The sequence below is a fragment of the Oncorhynchus keta genome, unplaced genomic scaffold (assembly GCF_023373465.1).
Source record: "Oncorhynchus keta strain PuntledgeMale-10-30-2019 unplaced genomic scaffold, Oket_V2 Un_contig_3183_pilon_pilon, whole genome shotgun sequence".
In the NCBI taxonomy this organism is placed as follows: domain Eukaryota; kingdom Metazoa; phylum Chordata; class Actinopteri; order Salmoniformes; family Salmonidae; genus Oncorhynchus; species Oncorhynchus keta.
Genome location: NW_026287121.1, coordinates 132,071 through 156,336, shown reverse-complemented (window position 1 = coordinate 156,336; position 24,266 = coordinate 132,071). Strand labels below are relative to the sequence as shown.

The 24,266-nt window shown below is 44.6% G+C and overlaps 1 protein-coding gene and 1 non-coding gene across 2 annotated transcripts; both read right to left on the bottom strand.

Annotated features, from left to right (window-relative positions):
- Positions 1-14,601: 14,601 nt before the first annotated feature.
- LOC118383930 (polyadenylate-binding protein 1A) lies at positions 14,602-23,558 on the bottom strand. Its single transcript, XM_052507814.1, has 10 exons — positions 22,665-23,558; positions 22,096-22,289; positions 21,800-21,915; positions 21,160-21,299; positions 20,715-20,809; positions 20,366-20,599; positions 19,161-19,524; positions 18,940-19,053; positions 15,601-15,825; positions 14,602-14,825 (listed from the first exon to the last, which is right to left on the bottom strand). The coding sequence occupies exons 1-10, from the start codon at positions 22,855-22,857 to the stop codon at positions 14,608-14,610; spliced, it is 1,893 nt and encodes a 630-aa protein (XP_052363774.1). The 5' UTR covers positions 22,858-23,558; the 3' UTR covers positions 14,602-14,607.
- Positions 14,962-15,040, bottom strand: LOC118381067 (small nucleolar RNA SNORD72). Its single transcript, XR_004824992.1, has one exon. It is a non-coding gene; the product is annotated as a small nucleolar RNA SNORD72 (small nucleolar RNA).
- Positions 23,559-24,266: the final 708 nt, after the last annotated feature.

Genomic DNA, 24,266 nt, shown 5'->3' with positions numbered 1-24,266 from the left:
ACATAGGCCTTCACATAATGTCTGACCTGGACCCGCAGCTAGAACGTAACTATGTGTTTTACGTTTTTATTATGTTTTAAACTAAAGGCGCTGTGAATTATGGGCCTGCTCTGACATATATGATAGTTGGCTTCTAAATGAGTTGGAAAAAGTGGGTTTGGTGTCAATTGGTATCAGTTTGGTGTCAAAATGACATCTAATTGACTGATGGACACTGACTTGCTAGTTGACTTTTGTACATTAGCAATATGTTTAAACGGAGAGGACCATCACCAAAAGTGACATTCTGAAATCAACCCTAACGAGCCATGGAGATGAACCAGAATCACTGCCCAGCTATCCCGAGTTCATCGGGCCAGTCAATTTCACATTCCTGCAGGATTTTTATAGCATGACAAATTCGTGATGGTACCTGCCCATTGAACCATATTGCAAATGCACAGTGACTTTGCAAAAGTGAGAAAACATAAACAAATGGACATGATGAAATCAACACAACGAGTGATGGAAATGTACAACTATCACTGCTCAGCCATCCTGTGTTCATCAGACCAGTCAATTTTGCATTTTTGAGCATGTCAAATTTCATATGGTAAATGCACATTGAAACATATTGCAAATGCGCGCACTTGCAATATGATTCTATAGTGTAAAAACATCACCTAATGGACATGATGAAATCAACACAACGAGTGATGGAAATGTACAACTATCACTGCCCGGCCATCCTGTGTTCCCATAGCGAGCATTAATATCAGAATGACCGGTAAATGCATTTACAACCATATTTTTATTTTTGGGTTACCAGTTGCACAACAATGCACGTGCATTTGCAATATGATTCTATAGTGAAAAACATCACCTAATGGACATGATGAAATCAACACAACGAGTGATGGAAATGTACAACTATCACTGCTCGGCCATCCTGTGTCCATCAGACCAGTCAATTTTGCATTTTTGAGCATGTCAAATTTCATATGGTAAATGCACATTGAAACATATTGCAAATGCGCGCGCACTTGCAATATGATTCTATAGTGTAAAAACATCACCTAATGGACATGATGAAATCAACACAACGAGTGATGGAAATGTACAACTATCACTGCCCGGCTATCCTGTGTTCCCATAGCGAGCATTAATATCAGAATGACCGGTAAATGCATTTACAACCATATTTTTATTTTTGGGTTACCAGTTGCACAACAATGCACGTGCATTTGCAATATGATTCTATAGTGAAAAACATCACCTAATGGACATGATGAAATCAACACAACGAGTGATGGAAATGTACAACTATCACTGCTCGGCCATCCTGTGTCCATCAGACCAGTCAATTTTGCATTTTTGAGCATGTCAAATTTCATATGGTAAATGCACATTGAAACATATTGCAAATGCGCGCGCACTTGCAATATGATTCTATAGTGTAAAAACATCACCTAATGGACATGATGAAATCAACACAACGAGTGATGGAAATGTACAACTATCACTGCCCGGCCATCCTGTGTTCCCATAGCGAGCATTAATATCAGAATGACCGGTAAATGCATTTACAACCATATTTTTATTTTTGGGTTACCAGTTGCACAACAATGCACGTGCATTTGCAATATGATTCTATAGTGAAAAACATCACCTAATGGACATGATGAAATCAACACAACGAGTGATGGAAATGTACAACTATCACTGCTCGGCCATCCTGTGTCCATCAGACCAGTCAATTTTGCATTTTTGAGCATGTCAAATTTCATATGGTAAATGCACATTGAAACATATTGCAAATGCGCGCGCACTTGCAATATGATTCTATAGTGTAAAAACATCACCTAATGGACATGATGAAATCAACACAACGAGTGATGGAAATGTACAACTATCACTGCCCGGCCATCCTGTGTTCCCATAGCGAGCATTAATATCAGAATGACCGGTAAATGCATTTACAACCATATTTTTATTTTTGGGTTACCAGTTGCACAACAATGCACGTGCATTTGCAATATGATTCTATAGTGAAAAAACATCACCTAATGGACATGATGAAATCAACACAACGAGTGATGGAAATGTACAACTATCACTGCTCGGCCATCCTGTGTCCATCAGACCAGTCAATTTTGCATTTTTGAGCATGTCAAATTTCATATGGTAAATGCACATTGAAACATATTGCAAATGCGCGCGCACTTGCAATATGATTCTATAGTGTAAAAACATCACCTAATGGACATGATGAAATCAACACAACGAGTGATGGAAATGTACAACTATCACTGCCCGGCCATCCTGTGTTCCCATAGCGAGCATTAATATCAGAATGACCGGTAAATGCATTTACAACCATATTTTTATTTTTGGGTTACCAGTTGCACAACAATGCACGTGCATTTGCAATATGATTCTATAGTGAAAAACATCACCTAATGGACATGATGAAATCAACACAACGAGTGATGGAAATGTACAACTATCACTGCTCGGCCATCCTGTGTCCATCAGACCAGTCAATTTTGCATTTTTGAGCATGTCAAATTTCATATGGTAAATGCACATTGAAACATATTGCAAATGCGCGCGCACTTGCAATATGATTCTATAGTGTAAAAACATCACCTAATGGACATGATGAAATCAACACAACGAGTGATGGAAATGTACAACTATCACTGCTCGGCCATCCTGTGTCCATCATACCAGTCAATTTTGCATTTTTGAGCATGTCAAATTTCATATGGTAAATGCACATTGAAACATATTGCAAATGCGCGCACTTGCAATATGATTCTATAGTGTAAAAACATCACCTAATGGACATGATGAAATCAACACAACGAGTGATGGAAATGTACAACTATCACTGCCCGGCCATCCTGTGTTCCCATAGCGAGCATTAATATCAGAATGACCGGTAAATGCATTTACAACCATATTTTAATTTTTGGGTTACCAGTTGCACAACAATGCACGTGCATTTGCAATATGATTCTATAGTGAAAAAACATCACCTAATGGACATGATGAAATCAACACAACAAGTGATGGAAATGTACAACTATCACTGCTCGGCCATCCTGTGTTCATCAGACCAGTCAATTTCACATTCCTGCAGGATTTTTATAGCATGACAAATTCGTGATGGTACCTGCCCATTGAACCATATTGCAAATGCACAGTGACTTTGCAAAAGTGAGAAAACATAAACAAATGGACATGATGAAATCAACACAACAGGTGATGGAAATGTACAACTATCACTGCTCAGCCATCCTGTGTTCATCAGACCAGTCAATTTTGCATTTTTGAGCATGTCAAATTTCATATGGTAAATGCACATTGAAACATATTGCAAATGCGCGCGCACTTGCAATATGATTCTATAGTGAAAAAACATCACCTAATGGACATGATGAAATCAACACAACGAGTGATGGAAATGTACAACTATCACTGCTCGGCCATCCTGTGTCCATCAGACCAGTCAATTTTGCATTTTTGAGCATGTCAAATTTCATATGGTAAATGCACATTGAAACATATTGCAAATGCGCGCGCACTTGCAATATGATTCTATAGTGTAAAAACATCACCTAATGGACATGATGAAATCAACACAACGAGTGATGGAAATGTACAACTATCACTGCCCGGCCATCCTGTGTTCCCATAGCGAGCATTAATATCAGAATGACCGGTAAATGCATTTACAACCATATTTTTATTTTTGGGTTACCAGTTGCACAACAATGCACGTGCATTTGCAATATGATTCTATAGTGAAAAAACATCACCTAATGGACATGATGAAATCAACACAACGAGTGATGGAAATGTACAACTATCACTGCTCGGCCATCCTGTGTCCATCAGACCAGTCAATTTTGCATTTTTGAGCATTTCAAATTTCATATGGTAAATGCACATTGAAACATATTGCAAATGCGCGCGCACTTGCAATATGATTCTATAGTGTAAAAACATCACCTAATGGACATGATGAAATCAACACAACGAGTGATGGAAATGTACAACTATCACTGCTCGGCCATCCTGTGTCCATCAGACCAGTCAATTTTGCATTTTTGAGCATTTCAAATTTCATATGGTAAATGCACATTGAAACATATTGCAAATGCGCGCGCACTTGCAATATGATTCTATAGTGTAAAAACATCACCTAATGGACATGATGAAATCAACACAACGAGTGATGGAAATGTACAACTATCACTGCTCGGCCATCCTGTGTTCCCATAGCGGGCATTAATATCAGAATGACCGGTAAATGCATTCACAACCATATTTTCATTTTTGGGTTACCAGGTGCCTATTTTCAATCACCAGTTGCACAACATGCGTATCCATCAGAATATTTTAAACAGTCCATAAAGCACTCAGGACTGCCCCCATAGATAGAGGGCCGTAGTAGGGTACTCCCATAGCGGGCATGGATAATAGGAGTCCCGGTAAATGCATTTACAACCATATTTTAATTTTTGGGTTACCAGTTGCACAACAATGCACGTGCATTTGCAATATGATTCTATAGTGAAAAACATCACCTAATGGACATGATGAAATCAACACAACAAGTGATGGAAATGTACAACTATCACTGCTCGGCCATCCTGTGTTCATCAGACCAGTCAATTTCACATTCCTGCAGGATTTTTATAGCATGACAAATTCGTGATGGTACCTGCCCATTGAACCATATTGCAAATGCACAGTGACTTTGCAAAAGTGAGAAAACATAAACAAATGGACATGATGAAATCAACACAACAGGTGATGGAAATGTACAACTATCACTGCTCAGCCATCCTGTGTTCATCAGACCAGTCAATTTTGCATTTTTGAGCATGTCAAATTTCATATGGTAAATGCACATTGAAACATATTGCAAATGCGCGTGCACTTGCAATATGATTCTATAGTGAAAAAACATCACCTAATGGACATGATGAAATCAACACAACGAGTGATGGAAATGTACAACTATCACTGCTCGGCCATCCTGTGTCCATCAGACCAGTCAATTTTGCATTTTTGAGCATGTCAAATTTCATATGGTAAATGCACATTGAAACATATTGCAAATGCGCGCGCACTTGCAATATGATTCTATAGTGTAAAAACATCACCTAATGGACATGATGAAATCAACACAACGAGTGATGGAAATGTACAACTATCACTGCCCGGCCATCCTGTGTTCCCATAGCGAGCATTAATATCAGAATGACCGGTAAATGCATTTACAACCATATTTTTATTTTTGGGTTACCAGTTGCACAACAATGCACGTGCATTTGCAATATGATTCTATAGTGTAAAAACATCACCTAACGGAGATGATGAAATCAACACAACGAGTGATGGAAATGTACAACTATCACTGCTCGGCCATCCTGTGTTCATCAGACCAGTCAATTTTGCATTTTTGAGCAAGGTAAAATTTCATATGGTAAATGCACATTGAAACATATTGCAAATGCACGTGCACTTGCAATATGATTATATAGTGAAAAAACATCACAAAATGGACATGATGAAGTCAACACAACGAGTGATGGAAAGGAACAACTATCACTGCCCGGCCATCCCGAGTTCATCAGGCCAGTCAATTTTGCATTTCTGCAGGATTTTTGAGCATGTCAAATTTCTTACGTCATTTGGCCCACAAAAAAATCCTTATGCACAATTTAAAAAAATATATAAAAAAATATGATAATAAAATTGGACAAAAGTATATTCATACAGTTCTTACACATGTGTAATTGACAAAAAATTGAAAGAATTTCAAAAACGGTCCAGAAAGCACTTTTTTAAGGGTGTGTGAAGTTTTTACAAAATTTTGACATTTTTGACTTTTGACTTTGACTTCCTATGAAATCATATTGGAATTGGACAAAACATATTCCTTATGCGCATGTAAAAAAAAAAAAAAATTATGATAATAAAATTGGACAAAAGTATATTCATACAGTTCTTACACATGTGTAATTGACAAAAAATCGAAAGAATTTCGAAAAACGGTCCAGAAAGCACTTTTTATGGGTGTGTGAAGTTTTTACAAAATTTTGACATTTTTGACTTTTGACTTTTGACTTCCTATGAAATCATATTGGAATTGGACAAAACATATTCCTTATGCGCATATAAAAAAAAATTAAAAAATTATGATAATAAAATTGGACAAAAGTATATTCATACAGTTCTTACACATGTGTAATTGACAAAAAATCGAAAGAATTTCGAAAAACGGTCCAGAAAGCACTTTTTAAGGGGTGATAAGTTTTTGAAAAAAGTTCATTTTTTCAAAATTTTACTTTTGGACATTAATTTGGGTTACATATCCAATATGAAAAACCCCGGTGGAGCGCATTTGCCCCCTGTTGAATTTTTAAAGTGTTACAACTGGCAATTACCATATGGCATTTGCAATACACTTTGGATGAATCAACGCCGAATTGGGTGGTATTGGCCAATGTGTATATGGTTTGTCCGATGCCAATGACATGCCATTCATTTTTGTCCAATACAGGGGGTATTCCCTTACATTGATTAGGCCTACATGAACAGGTTACCATTGATTAGGCCTACAGGTTACCATTGATTAGGCCTACAGGTTACCATTGATTAGGCCTACAGGTTACCATTGATTAGGCCTACAGGTTACCATTGATTAGGCCTACAGGTTACCATTGATTAGGCCTACAGGTTACCATTGATTAGGCCTACAGGTTACCATTGATTAGGCCTACAGGTTACCATTGATTAGGCCTACATGAACAGGTTACCATTGATTAGGCCTACATGAACAGGTTACCATTGATTAGGCCTACATGAATAGGTTACCATTGATTAGGCCTACATGAACAGGTTACCATTGATTAGGCCTACATGAACAGGTTACCATTGATTAGGCCTACATGAATAGGTTACCATTGATTAGGCGTACATGAATAGGTTACCATTGATTAGGCCTACATGAACAGGTTACCATTGATTAGGCCTACAGGTTACCATTGATTAGGCCTACATGAACAGGTTACCATTGATTAGGCCTACAGGTTACCATTGATTAGGCCTACAGGTTACCATTGATTAGGCCTACATGAATAGGTTACCATTGATTAGGCCTACATGAACAGGTTACCATTGATTAGGCCTACAGGTTACCATTGATTAGGCCTACAGGTTACCATTGATTAGGCCTACATGAATAGGTTACCATTGATTAGGCCTACAGGTTACCATTGATTAGGCCTACATGAATAGGTTACCATTGATTAGGCCTACATGAACAGGTTACCATTGATTAGGCCTACAGGTTACCATTGATTAGGCCTACATGAATAGGTTACCATTGATTAGGCCTTAGTTGATGACAAACTGACCTTGGTTTTTAGCCTGAAAAGTCAGTACGCCAGAAATGGGGCTGAAACCCAAGAACAACAGCATGCACAGCATGGACCGACGGTTGGATGGTCAAGGTAAGGACAGCCAGCATGGACCGAAGGTTGGATGGTTAAGGTAAGGACAGCCAGCACAGCATGGACCGACGGTTGGATGGTTAAGGTAAGGACAGCCAGCACAGCATGGACTGACGGTTGGATGGTTAAGGTAAGGACAGCCAGCACAGCATGGACCGACGGTTGGATGGTTAAGGTAAAGGACAGCCAGCACAGCATGGACCGACGGTTGGATGGTTAAGGTAAGGACAGCCAGCACGGACCGACGGTTGGATGGTTAAGGTAAGGACAGCCAGCACGGACCGACGGTTGGATGGTCAAGGTAAGGACAGCCAGCATGGACCGAAGGTTGGATGGTTAAGGTAAGGACAGCCAGCACAGCATGGACCGACGGTTGGATGGTTAAGGTAAGGACAGCCAGCACAGCATGGACCGACGGTTGGATGGTTAAGGTAAGGACAGCCAGCACAGCATGGACCGAAGGTTGGATGGTTAAGGTAAGGACAGCCAGCACAGCATGGACCGAAGGTTGGATGGTTAAGGTAAGGACAGCCAGCACAGCATGGACCGAAGGTTGGATGGTTAAGGTAAAGGACAGCCAGCATGGACCGACGGTTGGATGGTTAAGGTAAGGACAGCCAGCACAGCATGGACCGACAGTTGGATGGTTAAGGTAAGGACAGCCAGCACAGCATGGACCGACGGTTGGATGGTTAAGGTAAGGACAGCCAGCATAGACCGAAGGTTGGATGGTTAAGGTAAGGACAGCCAGCACAGCATGGACCGACGGTTGGATGGTTAAGGTAAGGACAGCCAGCATGGACCGACGGGTGGATGGTTAAGGTAAGGACAGCCAGCATGGACCGACGGTTGGATGGTTAAGGTAAGGACAGCCAGCACAGCATGGACCGACGGTTGGATGGTTAAGGTAAGGACAGCCAGCACAGCATGGACCGATGGTCCTGACTGACATACTGACAGAACTAATATTAGGGTCATGGGCCTTGGCAGAACTAATATTAGGGTCATGGGCCTTGACAGAACTAATATTAGGGTCATGGACCTTGGCAGAACTAATATTAGGGTCATGGACCTTGGCAGAACTAATATTAGGGTCATGGGCCTTGGCAGAACTAATATTAGGGTTATGGACCTTAACAGAACTAATATTAGGGTCATGGGCCTTAACATAACTAATATTAGGGTCATGGGCCTTGGCAGAACTAATATTAGGGTCATGGGCCTTGGCAGAACTAATATTAGGGTCATGGACCTTGGCAGAACTAATATTAGGGTCATGGACCTTAACAGAACTAATATTAGGGTCATGGACCTTAACAGAACTAATATTAGGGTCATGGGCCTTGGCAGAACTAATATTAGGGTCATGGGCCTTGGCAGAACTAATATTAGGGTCATGGGCCTTAACAGAACTAATATTAGGGTCATGGACCTTAACAGAACTAATATTAGGGTCATGGACCTTAACAGAACTAATATTAGGGTCATGGGCCTTAACAGAACTAATATTCGTTCGATCACTGGTTGACCAGTCATTCAGAGTACTGGAGGGTCAGATGTCAGATCACTGGTTGACCAGTCATTCAGAGTACTGGAGGGTAACAGATGTTAGATCACTGGTTGACCAGTCATTCAGAGTACTGGAGGGTAACAGATGTTAGATCACTGGTTGACCAGTCATTCAGAGTACTGGAGGGTAACAGATGTTAGATCACTGGCTGACCAGTCATTCAGAGTACTGGAGGGTAACAGATGTTAGATCACTGGTTGACCAGTCATTCAGAGTACTGGAGGGTCAGATGTCAGATCACTGGTTGACCAGTCATTCAGAGTACTGGAGGGTCAGATGTCAGATCACTGGTTGACCAGTCATTCAGAGTACTGGAGGGTAACAGATGTCAGATCACTGGTTGACCAGTCATTCAGAGTACTGGAGGGTAACAGATGTCAGATCACTGGTTGACCAGTCATTCAGAGTACTGGAGGGTAACAGATGTTAGATCACAGGTTGACCAGTCATTCAGAGTACTGGAGGGTAACAGATGTTAGATCACTGGTTGACCAGTCATTCAGAGTACTGGAGGGTAACAGATGTTAGATCACAGGTTGACCAGTCATTCAGAGTACTGGAGGGTAACAGATGTTAGATCACTGGCTGACCAGTCATTCAGAGTACTGGAGGGTAACAGATGTCAGATCACTGGTTGACCAGTCATTCAGAGTACTGGAGGGTCAGATGATAGATCACTGGTTGACCAGTCATTCAGAGTACTGGAGGGTAACAGATGTTAGATCACTGGTTGACCAGTCATTCAGAGTACTGGAGGGTAACAGATGTTAGATCACTGGCTGACCAGTCATTCAGAGTACTGGAGGGTAACAGATGTTAGATCACAGGTTGACCAGTCATTCAGAGTACTGGAGGGTAACAGATGTTAGATCACTGGCTGACCAGTCATTCAGAGTACTGGAGGGTAACAGATGTCAGATCACTGGTTGACCAGTCATTCAGAGTACTGGAGGGTCAGATGATAGATCACTGGTTGACCAGTCATTCAGAGTACTGGAGGGTAACAGATGTTAGATCACTGGTTGACCAGTCATTCAGAGTACTGGAGGGTAACAGATGTTAGATCACTGGCTGACCAGTCATTCAGAGTACTGGAGGGTAACAGATGTCAGATCACTGGTTGACCAGTCATTCAGAGTACTGGAGGGTCAGATGTTAGATCACTGGTTGACCAGTCATTCAGAGTACTGGAGGGTAACAGATGTTAGATCACTGGTTGACCAGTCATTGAGTACTGGAGGGTCAGATGTCAGATCACTGGTTGACCAGTCATTCAGAGTACTGGAGGGTAACAGATGTTAGATCACTGGTTGACCAGTCATTCAGAGTACTGGAGGGTCAGATGTTAGATCACTGGCTGACCAGTCATTCAGAGTACTGGAGGGTAACAGATGTTAGATCACTGGTTGACCAGTCATTCAGAGTACTGGAGGGTAACAGATGTTAGATCACAGGTTGACCAGTCATTCAGAGTACTGGAGGGTAACAGATGTTAGATCACTGGTTGACCAGTCATTCAGAGTACTGGAGGGTCAGATGTTAGATCACTGGTTGACCAGTCATTCAGAGTACTGGAGGGTAACAGATGTTAGATCACTGGTTGACCAGTCATTCAGAGTACTGGAGGGTAACAGATGTTAGATCACTGGCTGACCAGTCATTCAGAGTACTGGAGGGTCAGATGATAGATCACTGGTTGACCAGTCATTCAGAGTACTGGAGGGTAACAGATGAGGGACCAGTCAGATGTTAGATCACTGGCTGACCAGTCATTCAGAGTACTGGAGGGTAACAGATGTTAGATCACTGGTTGACCAGTCATTCAGAGTACTGGAGGGTAACAGATGTTAGATCACTGGTTGACCAGTCATTCAGAGTACTGGAGGGTAACAGATGTTAGATCACTGGTTGACCAGTCATTCAGAGTACTGGAGGGTAACAGATGTTAGATCACTGGTTGACCAGTCATTCAGAGTACTGGAGGGTAACAGATGTTAGATCACTGGTGACCAGTCATTCAGAGTACTGGAGGGTAACAGATGTTAGATCACTGGTTGACCAGTCATTCAGAGTACTGGAGGGTAACAGATGTTAGATCACTGGTTGACCAGTCATTCAGAGTACTGGAGGGTAACAGATGTTAGATCACTGGTTGACCAGTCATTCAGAGTACTGGAGGGTAACAGATGTTAGATCACTGGTTGACCAGTCATTCAGAGTACTGGAGGGTAACAGATGTTAGATCACTGGTTGACCAGTCATTCAGAGTACTGGAGGGTAACAGATGTTAGATCACTGGTTGACCAGTCATTGAGTACTGGAGGGTCAGATGATAGATCACTGGTTGACCAGTCATTCAGAGTACTGGAGGGTGTTAGATCAGATGTTAGATCACTGGTTGACCAGTCATTCAGAGTACTGGAGGGTAACAGATGTTAGATCACTGGTTGACCAGTCATTCAGAGTACTGTACTGGAGGGTCATTCAGAGTACTGGAACAGATGTTAGATCACTGGTTGACCAGTCATTCAGAGTACTGGAGGGTAACAGATGTTAGATCACTGGTTGACCAGTCATTCAGAGTACTGGAGGGTAACAGATGTTAGATCACTGGTTGACCAGTCATTCAGAGTACTGGAGGGTAACAGATGTTAGATCACTGGTTGACCAGTCATTCAGAGTACAGGGTAACAGATGTTAGATCACTGGCTGACCAGTCATTCAGAGTACTGGAGGGTAACAGATGTTAGATCACTGGTTGACCAGTCATTCAGAGTACTGGAGGGTAACAGATGTTAGATCACTGGTTGACCAGTCATTCAGAGTACTGGAGGGTCAGATGTTAGATCACTGGTTGACCAGTCATTCAGAGTACTGGAGGGTAACAGATGTTAGATCACTGGTTGACCAGTCATTCAGAGTACTGGAGGGTAACAGATGTTAGATCACTGGTTGACCAGTCATTCAGAGTACTGGAGGGTAACAGATGTTAGATCACTGGTTGACCAGTCATTCAGAGTACTGGAGGGTCAGATGTTAGATCACTGGTGACCAGTCATTCAGAGTACTGGAGGGTAACAGATGTTAGATCACTGGTTGACCAGTCATTCAGAGTACTGGAGGGTAACAGATGTTAGATCACTGGTTGACCAGTCATTCAGAGTACTGGAGGGTAACAGATGTTAGATCACTGGTTGACCAGTCATTCAGAGTACTGGAGGGTAACAGATGTTAGATCACTGGTTGACCAGTCATTCAGAGTACTGGAGGGTAACAGATGTTAGATCACTGGTTGACCAGTCATTCAGAGTACTGGAGGGTAACAGATGTTAGATCACTGGTTGACCAGTCATTCAGAGTACTGGAGGGTAACAGATGTTAGATCACTGGTTGACCAGTCATTCAGAGTACTGGAGGGTAACAGATGTTAGATCACTGGTTGACCAGTCATTCAGAGTACTGGAGGGTAACAGATGTTAGATCACTGGTTGACCAGTCATTCAGAGTACTGGAGGGTAACAGATGTTAGATCACTGGTTGACCAGTCATTCAGAGTACTGGAGGGTAACAGATGTTAGATCACTGGTTGACCAGTCATTCAGAGTACTGGAGGGTAACAGATGTTAGATCACTGGTTGACCAGTCATTCAGATGTACACTGGAGGGTAACAGATGTTAGATCACTGGTTGACCAGTCATTCAGAGTACTGGAGGGTAACAGATGTTAGATCACTGGTTGACCAGTCATTCAGAGTACTGGAGGGTAACAGATGTTAGATCACTGGCTGACCAGTCATTCAGAGTACTGGAGGGTAACAGATGTTAGATCACTGGTTGACCAGTCATTCAGAGTACTGGAGGGTAACAGATGTTAGATCACTGGTTGACCAGTCATTCAGAGTACTGGAGGGTAACAGATGTTAGATCACTGGCTGACCAGTCATTCAGAGTACTGGAGGGTAACAGATGTTAGATCACTGGCTGACCAGTCATTCAGAGTACTGGAGGGTAACAGATGTTAGATCACTGGTTGACCAGTCATTCAGAGTACTGGAGGGTAACAGATGTTAGATCACTGGTTGACCAGTCATTCAGAGTACTGGAGGGTAACAGATGTTAGATCACTGGTTGACCAGTCATTCAGAGTACTGGAGGGTAACAGATGTTAGATCACTGGTTGACCAGTCATTCAGAGTACTGGAGGGTAACAGATGTTAGATCACTGGTTGACCAGTCATTCAGAGTACTGGAGGGTAACAGATGTTAGATCACTGGTTGACCAGTCATTCAGAGTACTGGAGGGTAACAGATGTTAGATCACAGGTTGACCAGTCATTCAGAGTACTGGAGGGTAACAGATGTTAGATCACTGGTTGACCAGTCATTCAGAGTACTGGAGGGTCAGATGTTAGATCACTGGTTGACCAGTCATTCAGAGTACTGGAGGGTAACAGATGTTAGATCACTGGTTGACCAGTCATTCAGAGTACTGGAGGGTCAGATGTCAGATCACTGGTTGACCAGTCACACCTGCCTTTAACATTGCTGGTCACCTCAGAAGAAAACTCTCATTAGTTTACAAAGAGAGACCATATTTGGGAGGTTGTAAAGGCAACTGGTGATCAGCTGGAGCTGCACATCACACATTCACGAGCCACCTCCATTATTACTACAGTAAACTACAGTGCCACCTAGTGGCAGACCACAGCTCCTGCTACACCCATCACCTCAAAAGTACAGGTCAGCGTTTCCATTAGCAACTACAGTGCACTAAAAAGTGTGGGGGAAAAACATCTCTTCATCGTAATAAGATTTAGATGCACTATTGTAAAGTGGCTGTTCCACTGGATGTCATAATGTAATGCACCAATTTGTAAGTCGCTCTGGATAAGAGCGTCTGCTAAATGACTTGAATGTAAATGTAATAATTCTGGCATTTGGACTGACTATAATGTGAACGCCATCGACAAAGAGGTTAGGATGAACCAGCTCAAAAAAGGAAACAACGGCCATTTTAAGTGTTTGATACCTTTATTTAGCAGTTTTCAATCCAAATGACAAAGTACTCAGCTATCTCATCTCCGAACACAACAGCTGATAATCTGAGTATTGATACTGGAAGAGGAAATAAAACAATGGAATGTTTTTAATTTTAATGGTCACATTTTGTCAAACATTTTTCAATAATTAAGATAAGTTTTTTTTTCTATTTTTTTTGTTGTGTTTGTCCACTTTTGTAACTTTTAATAACGAGGACTAGCTTAAATCTTCTCTAGACCCGGCAGATGTTGTATTCGTTTTTTGTAAAGAAAAACTTTATTCATTTTTGCAATGTTTTCAGAGTTTTCAGGGTTTTTTCCATGTTTAAATTTTTTCTACCATTTTCTTCGGTGAAGCAAGATTACCGTCTCTGAAACAAACAAACGTTAACATTAGTAGCATGACAACGTCGATGTAACACTTAAAAAAAAAAAAAAAACAGATTAAATAATACATTTACAGTCTAAATATAGTTCTTACCGGTTCTTAGCTGGGGACTCCGGCGGGGTTGGTGGGCTTCTGGGCGGACTCCTTGGCCTGGTGAGCCTGCAGCACAGCGACAGCCTCGTCCACCTTGGAGCGGAGAGACTCGGGAGACTCCAGCATGTGGAGCAGCTCGGAGTTGTCTATCTCCAACAGCATGCCGGTGATCTTTCCAGCCAGACTAGGGTGCATGTTTTGGATGAGAGGGAACAGACGCTCGCCTGGAGAATGAGGAGGGGCGGGGGGGGGGGATTCAGCATCAGTAAAAGGACCCAGAAAAAGGCTCAGCAGCCATTGAGGGCCAGCAGTCAGAACAACAGATGGTTCATCAGTGGTTAATTGACGGACATGTTGGGCTCTTTGTCTCAGTTGAAAAATAAGAATCACTGAAAGTCATAAGTTCAGACATTTTTACAGATTACATCATTGACAAAGAGCACATAAAAATGTTGATCGTCGTTTTGAAAAAAGAAGAAGAAGCAGCAAACGGTGTGTAACTCTTTGGGCGACCAGACCAGATTCACATAGAAATGGGCGTTATAGATCCTGCATTCTCACCGAAAGCAAGTCTAAGAAGAGGTAGATATGATCTCTATGTCGCTATTTCTATACTTCCTGTTCTTAAGTTGTTTTTTTCGTGTGTGTTTTACTTTCGTTTTGTGCACCAGCTTCAAACAACTGAAAAGACCATATTTAATGATTTAAAAGATATTTAACAGCGGTTTTAGACAGAACAATGATTCTCTACACAATGACCGATTATTTTATCACGTAAAACTGGAAGTTAACCAAAAATATTTGAATTTTAGCAACCGGGAAATGGCCGGGAGAAACCAACAGGCGAAAATCAGCCAATCCACAACGCCGCCCGGTTCAGCAACATTATGAAACTCTTATCATTCCACTATTACTACAGATATATTCCTGACCTTCCAATGCAGAGGAAGCACCTTTAACTGAAGGAGACGGAGAAGGTCAGTAAAAAAAGAGACTCACCCAACATCTGCTTCTGTTCCTGAGGAGGAGCAGCCGCCAGCATGGAGGCCGTCAGAGGCTCCTGTCCCTGGACGTGGACAGCCGGCTGCTGCATGGGCACCTGGGGCTGGCTGGCCATGTGCTGCTGGGGGTTCCTCACGCCTGCTGCATACTTGTACTGAGGCATCCTCACCGGGGCTGCAGCAGCCGCCGCACCGGCAGGACGCTGGCCCAGGGCCTGGGTGGCTGGAGAGCGAGAGGAGAGAGGAAAGAGAGGGGAGAGGAAAGGAGAGAGAGGAGGAAGAAGAGGAAGAGGAGAGGAGGAAGAGAGGGGAGAGGAGGAAGATGAGGGAGTCAGTCAACATCCAAGAGACAGATTCGTATATTGAGACATGGTGAGCGTACAAAACATAAAGAACACCTTCCAAATATTGAGCTGTACCCCCCCCCATAACAGCCTTAATTCATCGGGACATGGACTCTACAAGATGGCTGGATGTCCTTTGGGTGGTGGACCATTCTTGATACACACGGGAAACTGTTGAGTCTGAAAACCCCAGCAGCGTTGCAGTTCTTGACAAACTCAAACCGGTGTGCCTGGCACCTACTACCTACCACCCCCCCCATTCAAAGGCACCTACTACCTACCACCCCTCCCATTCAAAGGCACCTACTACCTACCACCCCCCATTCAAAGGCACCTACTACCTACCACCCCCCCATTCAAAGGCACCTACTACCTACCACCCCTCCCATTCAAAGGCACATACTACCTACCACCCCCCATTCAAAGGCACCTACTACCTACCACCCCCCATTCAAAGGCACCTACTACCTACCACCCCCATTCAAAGGCACCTACTACCTACCACCCCCCATTCAAAGGCACCTACTACCTACCACCCCCCCATTCAAAGGCACCTACTACCTACCACCCCCCCCATTCAAAGGCACCTACTACCTACCACCCCCCCATTCAAAGGCACCTACTACCTACCACCCCCCCATTCAAAGGCACCTACTACCTACCACCCCCCCATTCAAAGGCACCTACTACCTACCACCCCCCCATTCAAAGGCACCTGCTACCTACCACCCCCCCCCATTCAAAGGCACCTACTACCTACCACCCCCATTCAAAGGCACCTACCTACCTACCACCCCCATTCAAAGGCACCTACTACCTACCACCCCCATTCAAAGGCACCTACTACCTACCACCCCCCATTCAAAGGCACCTACTACCTACCCCCCTTCATTCAAAGGCACCTACTACCTACCACCCCCCATTCAAAGGCACCTACTACCTACCCCCCCCATTCAAAGGCACCTACCTACCACCCCCATTCAAAGGCACCTACTACCTACCACCCCCCCATTCAAAGGCACCTACTACCTACCACCCCCCATTCAAAGGCACCTACCTCAAAGTTCAAAGGCACCTACCACCCCCCCATTCAAAGGCACCTACCACCCTACCCCCCCGTTCAAAGGCACCTACTACCTACCACCCCCCCGTTCAAAGGCACCTACTACCTACCACCCCCCATTCAAAGGCACCTACTACCTACCACCCCCCCTTTGAACTCAAAGGCACCTACTACCTACCACCCCCCATTCAAAGGCACCTACTACCTACCACCCCCCCATTTCAAAGGCACCTACTACCTACCACCCCCCATTCAAAGGCACCTACTACCTACCACCCCCCGTTCAAAGGCACCTACTACCTACCACCACCTACCCTCCCCCGTTCAAAGGCACCTACTACCTACCACCCCCCCATTCAAAGGCACCTACTACCTACCACCCCCCCATTCAAAGGCACCTACTACCTACCACCCCCCCGTTCAAAGGCACCTACTACCTACCCCCCCCGTTCAAAGGCACCTACTACCTACCTACCACCCCCCCCCGTTCAAAGGCACCTACTACCTACCACCCCCATCAAAGGCACCTACTACCTACCACCCCCCCCGTTCAAAGGCACCTACCTACCACCTACCCCACCCCCATTCAAAGGCACCTACTACCTACCCCCCCCGTCAAAGGCACCTACTACCTACCACCCCCCGTTCACACCTACTACCACCCCCCCCCATTCAAAGGCACCTACTACCTACCCTACTACCCCCCCCCGTTCAAAGGCACCTACTACCTACCACCCCCCCGTTCAAAGGCACCTACTACCTACCACCCCCCCCATTCAAAGGCACCTACTACCTACCACCCCCCATTCAAAGGCACCTACTACCTACAAAGGCACCCCCCACCCAAAGGCACCTACTACCTACCACCCCCCCCGTTCAAAGGCACCTACTACCTACCACCCCCCCCATTCAAAGGCACCTACTACCTACCACCCCCCCCATTCAAAGGCACCTACTACCTACCACCCCCATTCAAAGGCACCTACTACCTACCACCCCCATTCAAAGGCACCTACTACCTACCACCCCCCATTCAAAGGCACCTACTACCTACCACCCCCCATTCAAAGGCACCTACTACCTACCACCCCCCATTCAAAGGCACCTACTACCTACCACCCCCCATTCAAAGGCACCTACTACCTACCACCCCCCATTCAAAGGCACCTACTACCTACCACCCCCATTCAAAGGCACCTACTACCTACCACCCCCATTCAAAGGCACCTACTACCTACCACCCCCCATTCAAAGGCACCTACTACCTACCACCCCCCCATTCAAAGGCACCTACTACCTACCACCCCCCATTCAAAAGGCACCTACTACCTACCACCCCCCCGTTCAAAAGGCACCTACTACCTACCACCCCCCCATTCAAAAGGCACCTACTACCTACCACCCCCCCGTTCAAAGGCACTTAAATATTCTGTCTTGCCCGTTCACCCTCTGACACACACACCATGTCTCAAGGCTTAAATCCTTCAACCGACGGTAGAAGTCGAGTAAATAGTAGCTGAAAGGTGGTTGTGAAAACCAGGTAAACTCGCCCATCCTCTGGGTTAACCAGGTAAACTCTGGGTTAACCGGGTAAACTCACCCATTCTCTGGGTTAACCGGGTAAACTCACCCATTCTCTGGGTTAACCGGGTAAACTCACCCATTCTCTGGGTTAACCGGGTAAACTCACCCATTCTCTGGGTTAACCGGGTAAACTCACCCATTCTCTGGGTTAACCAGGTAAACTCACCCATTCTCTGGGTTAACCAGGTAAACTCACCCATTCTCTGGGTTAACCGGGTAAACTCACCCATTCTCTGGGTTAACCGGGTAAACTCACCCATTCTCTGGGTTAACCGGGTAAACTCACCCATTCTCTGGGTTAACCAGGTAAACTCACCCATTCTCTGGGTTAATCGGGTAAACTCACCCATTCTCTGGCCGGCCATCATGCGTGGCACCTGGGAGGACGAGGGCCTCATGGCACCGAAGGTCTGCGGCCTGGGGGCGGACGGACGCATGGCGTTGGGCATGTTCTGGAAGTCTGGAAGCAGAACAGACAATTAAAACAAACCACTTCCTGGGTGGAGCTATTCTCGTCCGGAGTGAAACTGTTGACTAAAATAAATTTTAAAAAATGTAGATCATTACGTTGTGGTCTGACGCCCTGGGTGGCCCAGCGTGGGCCTGGCCTCAGCTGAGCCAGCTGATTGGTGGAGTAGTAGGCGGCGCGGTTCTGAGTCTGGGGGATGGCAGCCATGAAGTACCCAGAAGGAGGGGCAGGCTGGTAGGGGTTGAGGACCGGGTTGGGTACGGGCCGGACGGTGGCCATCCTCTGCATGTACTGGTTGGTGAGGTGAGCCTGGCGCTCCTCTTTCCTCTGGGCCAGCGCCACGTACAGAGGCTTGGTGGCCACGATGCGCCCGTTCATCTCCGTCACGGCCTTGGTGGCCTCCTCCGGGGAGGAGAAGCACACGAAGCCGAAGCCCTTGCTGCGACCACCTTCCATCATCACCTAGAGAGAGAGGCACATTAAATAAAAGGGGTTTCTGAACCAGAAAGACAGGGGCCTATAGACCACACCGCTATATAGACAGGCAACAAGCGTACCACCACACTACAGTAATGGCTCAATCAGAGGGTGAAGTTGACTTAGGAAGGCTGTAGGAAGGGTGTAGAAGGTTGTAGGAATGTGTAGAAGGGGGTAGAAGGGTGTAGAAGGTTGTAGGAATGTGTAGAAGGGGGTAGGAAGGTGTAGAAGGTGTGGGAAGGTGTAGTAGGAAGGTGTAGAAGGTTGTGGGAAGGTGTAGAAGGTTGTGGGAAGGTGTAGAAGGGTGTAGGAAGGTGTAGAAGGGTGTAGGAAGGTGTAGAAGGGTGTAGGAAGGTGTGTAGAAGGTGTAGAAGGGTGTAGGAAGGTGTAGAAGGTTGTAGGAAGGTGTAGAAGGTTGTAGGAATGTGTAGAAGGTTGTAGGAATGTGTAGAAGGTGTAGGAAGGTGTAGAAGGGTGTAGGAAGGTGTAGAAGGGTGTAGGAAGGTATAGAAGGTTGTAGGAAGGGTGTAGAAGGCTGTAGGAAGGTGTAGAAGGCTGTAGGAAGGTGTAGAAGGCTGTAGGAAGGTGTAGAAGGCTGTAGGAAGGTGTAGAAGGTTGTAGGAAGGTGTAGAAGGTTGTAGGAAGGTTGTAGGAAGGTGTAGAAGGGTGTAGAATGGTGTAGGAAGGTTGTAGGAATGTGTAGAAGGTTGTAGGAGGGTGTAGGAAGGTTGTAGGAGGGTGTAGGAATGTGTAGAAGGTTGTAGGAAGGTTGTAGGAAGGTGTAGGAAGGTGTAGGAAGGTGTGTAGAAGGGTGTGGGAAGGTTACCTTGGCGCTGGTGATGGTACCGAAAGGAGAGAACTCCTTCCTCAGCCGCTCGTCGTCGAGGCCATCGTCCAGATTCTTGACGTACAGGTTGACCCCCTGGTAGCGGGTCATACGGTCCTGCTTCATCTGTTCAAACTTGCGTTTCAACTCCGTCTGGCGCTCTCCCTTCTTCTGGGCTCGGCCCACGTAGACCTGTCGCCCGTTGAAATCCTTCCCGTTCATCTCGTCTACAGCCTGAGAACGTGACGGACACAGGCGGTCCCGTTGAGGTCAAGAATCACCGTCTTTTACAGGACACGTAGCTCTATTCAACGTCCAGATAAGCGATAATAAGGACGGTACAACTCACCCTCTGAGCATCCTCGTGCCTCTCAAAGCTGACGAAGCCGAACCCTCGGGACTTCCCGCTGTCGTCCGTCATCACCCTGATGCTCAGGGCCGGTCCTGGAACAGTAGAACCCAACACAAAAACGACATCAAATTCTAACTCTACGGAACCGACATTTTACAACACGAGGGGGGGAAAAAAATCGACAATCTGGGCTAGATTCCGTTATAGCGCCGTGACAAAACATTTATAATAATATAATAATAAATGCCATTTGGCAGACGCTTTTATCCAAAGCGACTTACAGTCAGTCATGTGTGCATACATTCTACGTATGGGTTTTAGTTATTGGACATTAATCGGGCCCCCCCTCCTCCTCCTCGCTTGGTGCCGTTTGCTTCCTAATGACCACACCCCCGGGTGTAGAACAACGGGTGTAGAACAACGACACGTGGAAGACGCTTACCATATTTCCCAAACAGCTCCCTGAGCTTCTCGTCGTCCATGTCCTCTCCGAAGTTCTTGATGTACACGTTGGTGAACTCTCTGGCCCTGGCTCCAAGCTCGGCCTCGCGCTCTTTGCGGGATTTGAAACGCCCGACGAACCTATTGTATGTTATTAATAAAATAATAGTGTTAGTTGAATAGTGTGTTGAAAGGGCTACCTGTTCTGTAGAGTTGGGGAGGGGAGGGGGTGAGCTTGGTGGCATTTGTTACCACCATTTTGACTAAACCCCCCCCACCCCCCAGGGAAAGAGGATTGGGTTTTATAAAGCTGTGAGTAGAGAAGCACAAGGCTACAGAGCAACGGTTCTATATTAGTTGACACTTGAAACAAACAAAACAAAAAACTTGAGTTAGTCAAATTAAAAGTTAGAACTCAAACGAAAACAAAATCATGCTTTAAAAATCAAACCAATTATTTTGAATCCAGTTGAAATTGAAAACCAGTTTGCGTTTACAACTCAAGTTACATTTCTGTACGGTTTGAGTTACATTTCTGTACGGTTTGAGTTGCATTTTAACTCTGTAGACAGCTGACCCCCCCCTTACCACATCTATTATTGATTACGTCTCTTAAGTTCACGAGGACTGATCACACTTACACTTTTCTGTCATTGAGCAGCATGCCGTTCATTTTCTCAATGGCTCTTTCAGCCGCCTCCTGGGTCTCAAAATGCACAAAGCCATAGCCCTTTGAGCCATTCTCGTCACAAACCACCTGGGAGAAGGGACATCGGAAAGAGCACAGGCGGTGGTTTTAAAAAAAAAACACCATGCGCACCAAAACAACAGACTCAAAATTCAACACACATTTCAACCAACACTGGGGGGGGTTGAACAACACAGCACAGCACATGGCAGCCACACACAGCCAGAAAGCGTCTCTTGCTCATCCTACCTTGCACGATAGGATGTTTCCGAACGCCGAGAAGGTGTCATAGAGGGCCTTGTTGTCAATGGACTTGTCCAGGTTCTTGATGAAGATGTTGCCCACACCACTCTTCCTCAGGGAAGGGTCACGCTGAGACCACATGATACGCAGAGGTCTCCCTTTGATGACGTCGAAGTTCATGGTGTCCAGGGCACGTTCAGCTAGAAAACACATATCGGGAGCCGTGTACCATTAAAGAATGCGGGGTTGAAGGAAACCGCGCCATTTGCGGCCGATACTCCCAATTTAATTATTGAACCTAACACGACAACACATTAGGACAGTGAAAGACTCGTTGGCCTCACATAGCTTGCTGAACTGAAACCATGTTAATCAAATGTTGACACGTGACTATGTACTTAGACCTAAATGTTATTCATCACACCGGATTTACATTTTTTTGGTGCAACGTGAACGTGTGAGCCACGTCATGTTATATATATATATATATATTTTTTTTTACTGGTGATTCCATTACCATTACGATTAAATACGATGTATTATTATTTTTTTAAAATAAAATATGAAATAGTTACCATCGGCTGGTTGTTGAAAGTTAACGTAGGCATATCCGAGGGATCGACGAGTGATCATGTCCCTGCAGACCCGGATGGAGAGGATGGGCCCGGCGGGGCTGAACTTCTCGTACAGCATGGCCTCGGTGATATCCTGGTGCAGGTCGCCCACGTACAGGGAGGCCATCGGGTAGCTGGGGGCGCTTGGATTCATGTCTACCGGATCGGGGTTTTGGTTTTTAAATAATACGGGAGGGGAATAAACACGTTACGTTGGCAGGTTAACGTCTGTGAAATGGTGTCTTATGACACCGAAGATTTGCTGTTTGCTAAAAAAAAAAAAAAATGAAATAAAATAAAATGTTTTGGACGTTAACTACTTCGCACTTAGGCCCCAAAAAAAAGCAATGCGGGCCGGTTGGCTAATTCTGCTACCTGGTGTCTAAGCGAGCTAACGTTACCTTCGGGAGGAAATAAATTACCAAAAATAAAGTTTAATAGTAGCTACAATATTTCTTAAACGACGACTAGTTAACGTTACAATAATAACAGATGCGATATCGATAAACAAAACAAAAAATCCCCTGCTACGTTATAGCTTCAAGCTAATAAAAATAATAATAAAATGTCTCGGCGAACTATTAAAATGAAATCACCCCACGCCTTTCCAGCAATGTTATCAAAATGGAACAAAATGACCTTCTCTTCCGAAATCTCGTCCTATTTTCGACGGGTTACTTGTTAAATCCTGCTTCACCGAGTTTTTTTTTCTTTTTCTTACAAAAAAATAATCTTCCCTTGTGTTTATTTATTTTATATATTTTTTTTGTGTTTTTTTTTTGATAATAAAATGTGTGCCGAGGCTCCGGAACACACTCTAGCGTAGCTACGCAGAAGGGAATGAACATGTGGTCATGTGCCGTTGAACCCCCTTAAAACACAGATCTCGCAGATTCTCTCGTTGGTTTGCGTCATCTGATCCTATCAACGCGAGATCTTATTAATCAAAGACCTCTTTGATCAATTACACGTATTGGTTTTTGTTTGTTTTGTTTTCTTCTTCAATTCTACCAAATAATATTCCTTGATTTGACCGCTATTGCTGCTCTCAAATTTCTGCTGTTAGCAAATGCAACACAGCCATTGGTCTTTGAGGTAAAACAAGTTCACGCATGGTTGTATATCTATAACGGGGAAATAACGGGTGGAAGCAGCATTCACTGGTTCCTGTCTTCAGGTTCCAGACACAGACAGTAACTCATGTGAGCAGGGTGGCTGGTGGATTTTCTTCCCGAAAATAATGACGATAATACATAGAAAACGCATGTAATGTTATAACACACAGATACGTTGTTTTGCATGTGGGTTTTGGATTGAACTGAGTGGCAACCCGCCAACGTGGCTGGTGATAATATACATTATATCAGTCAATGCCAAACTCTACCAGCATTAGGCTGGTGTTAATTTCCCTCCCCGCTGATGAGGGTGTCCGTCTGGTAAATGTGCAGATGCTGTACTTTTGAGTCATAAAGACATTCGCAGTATGCGTGCAGTAGCTGTTTTAGCTAATAGTTATTTGTTATAACTAAACCCAAGATAGACCAAAGCTTATCGTTCCAAATG

Bases quoted from the DNA above. Each gene is read 5' to 3' on its own strand.
- LOC118383930 (XM_052507814.1), bottom strand. From the start codon at position 22,857: ATGAATCCAAGCGCCCCCAGCTACCCGATGGCCTCCCTGTACGTGGGC. The intron at 22,290-22,664 runs GTAACTATTTCA...TGTGTTTTCTAG, and splicing joins CTTTCAACAACCAGCCGATG to CTGAACGTGCCCTGGACACC. The intron at 20,810-21,159 runs GTAAGCGTCTTC...CTACTGTTCCAG, and splicing joins GGAGCTGTTTGGGAAATATG to GACCGGCCCTGAGCATCAGG.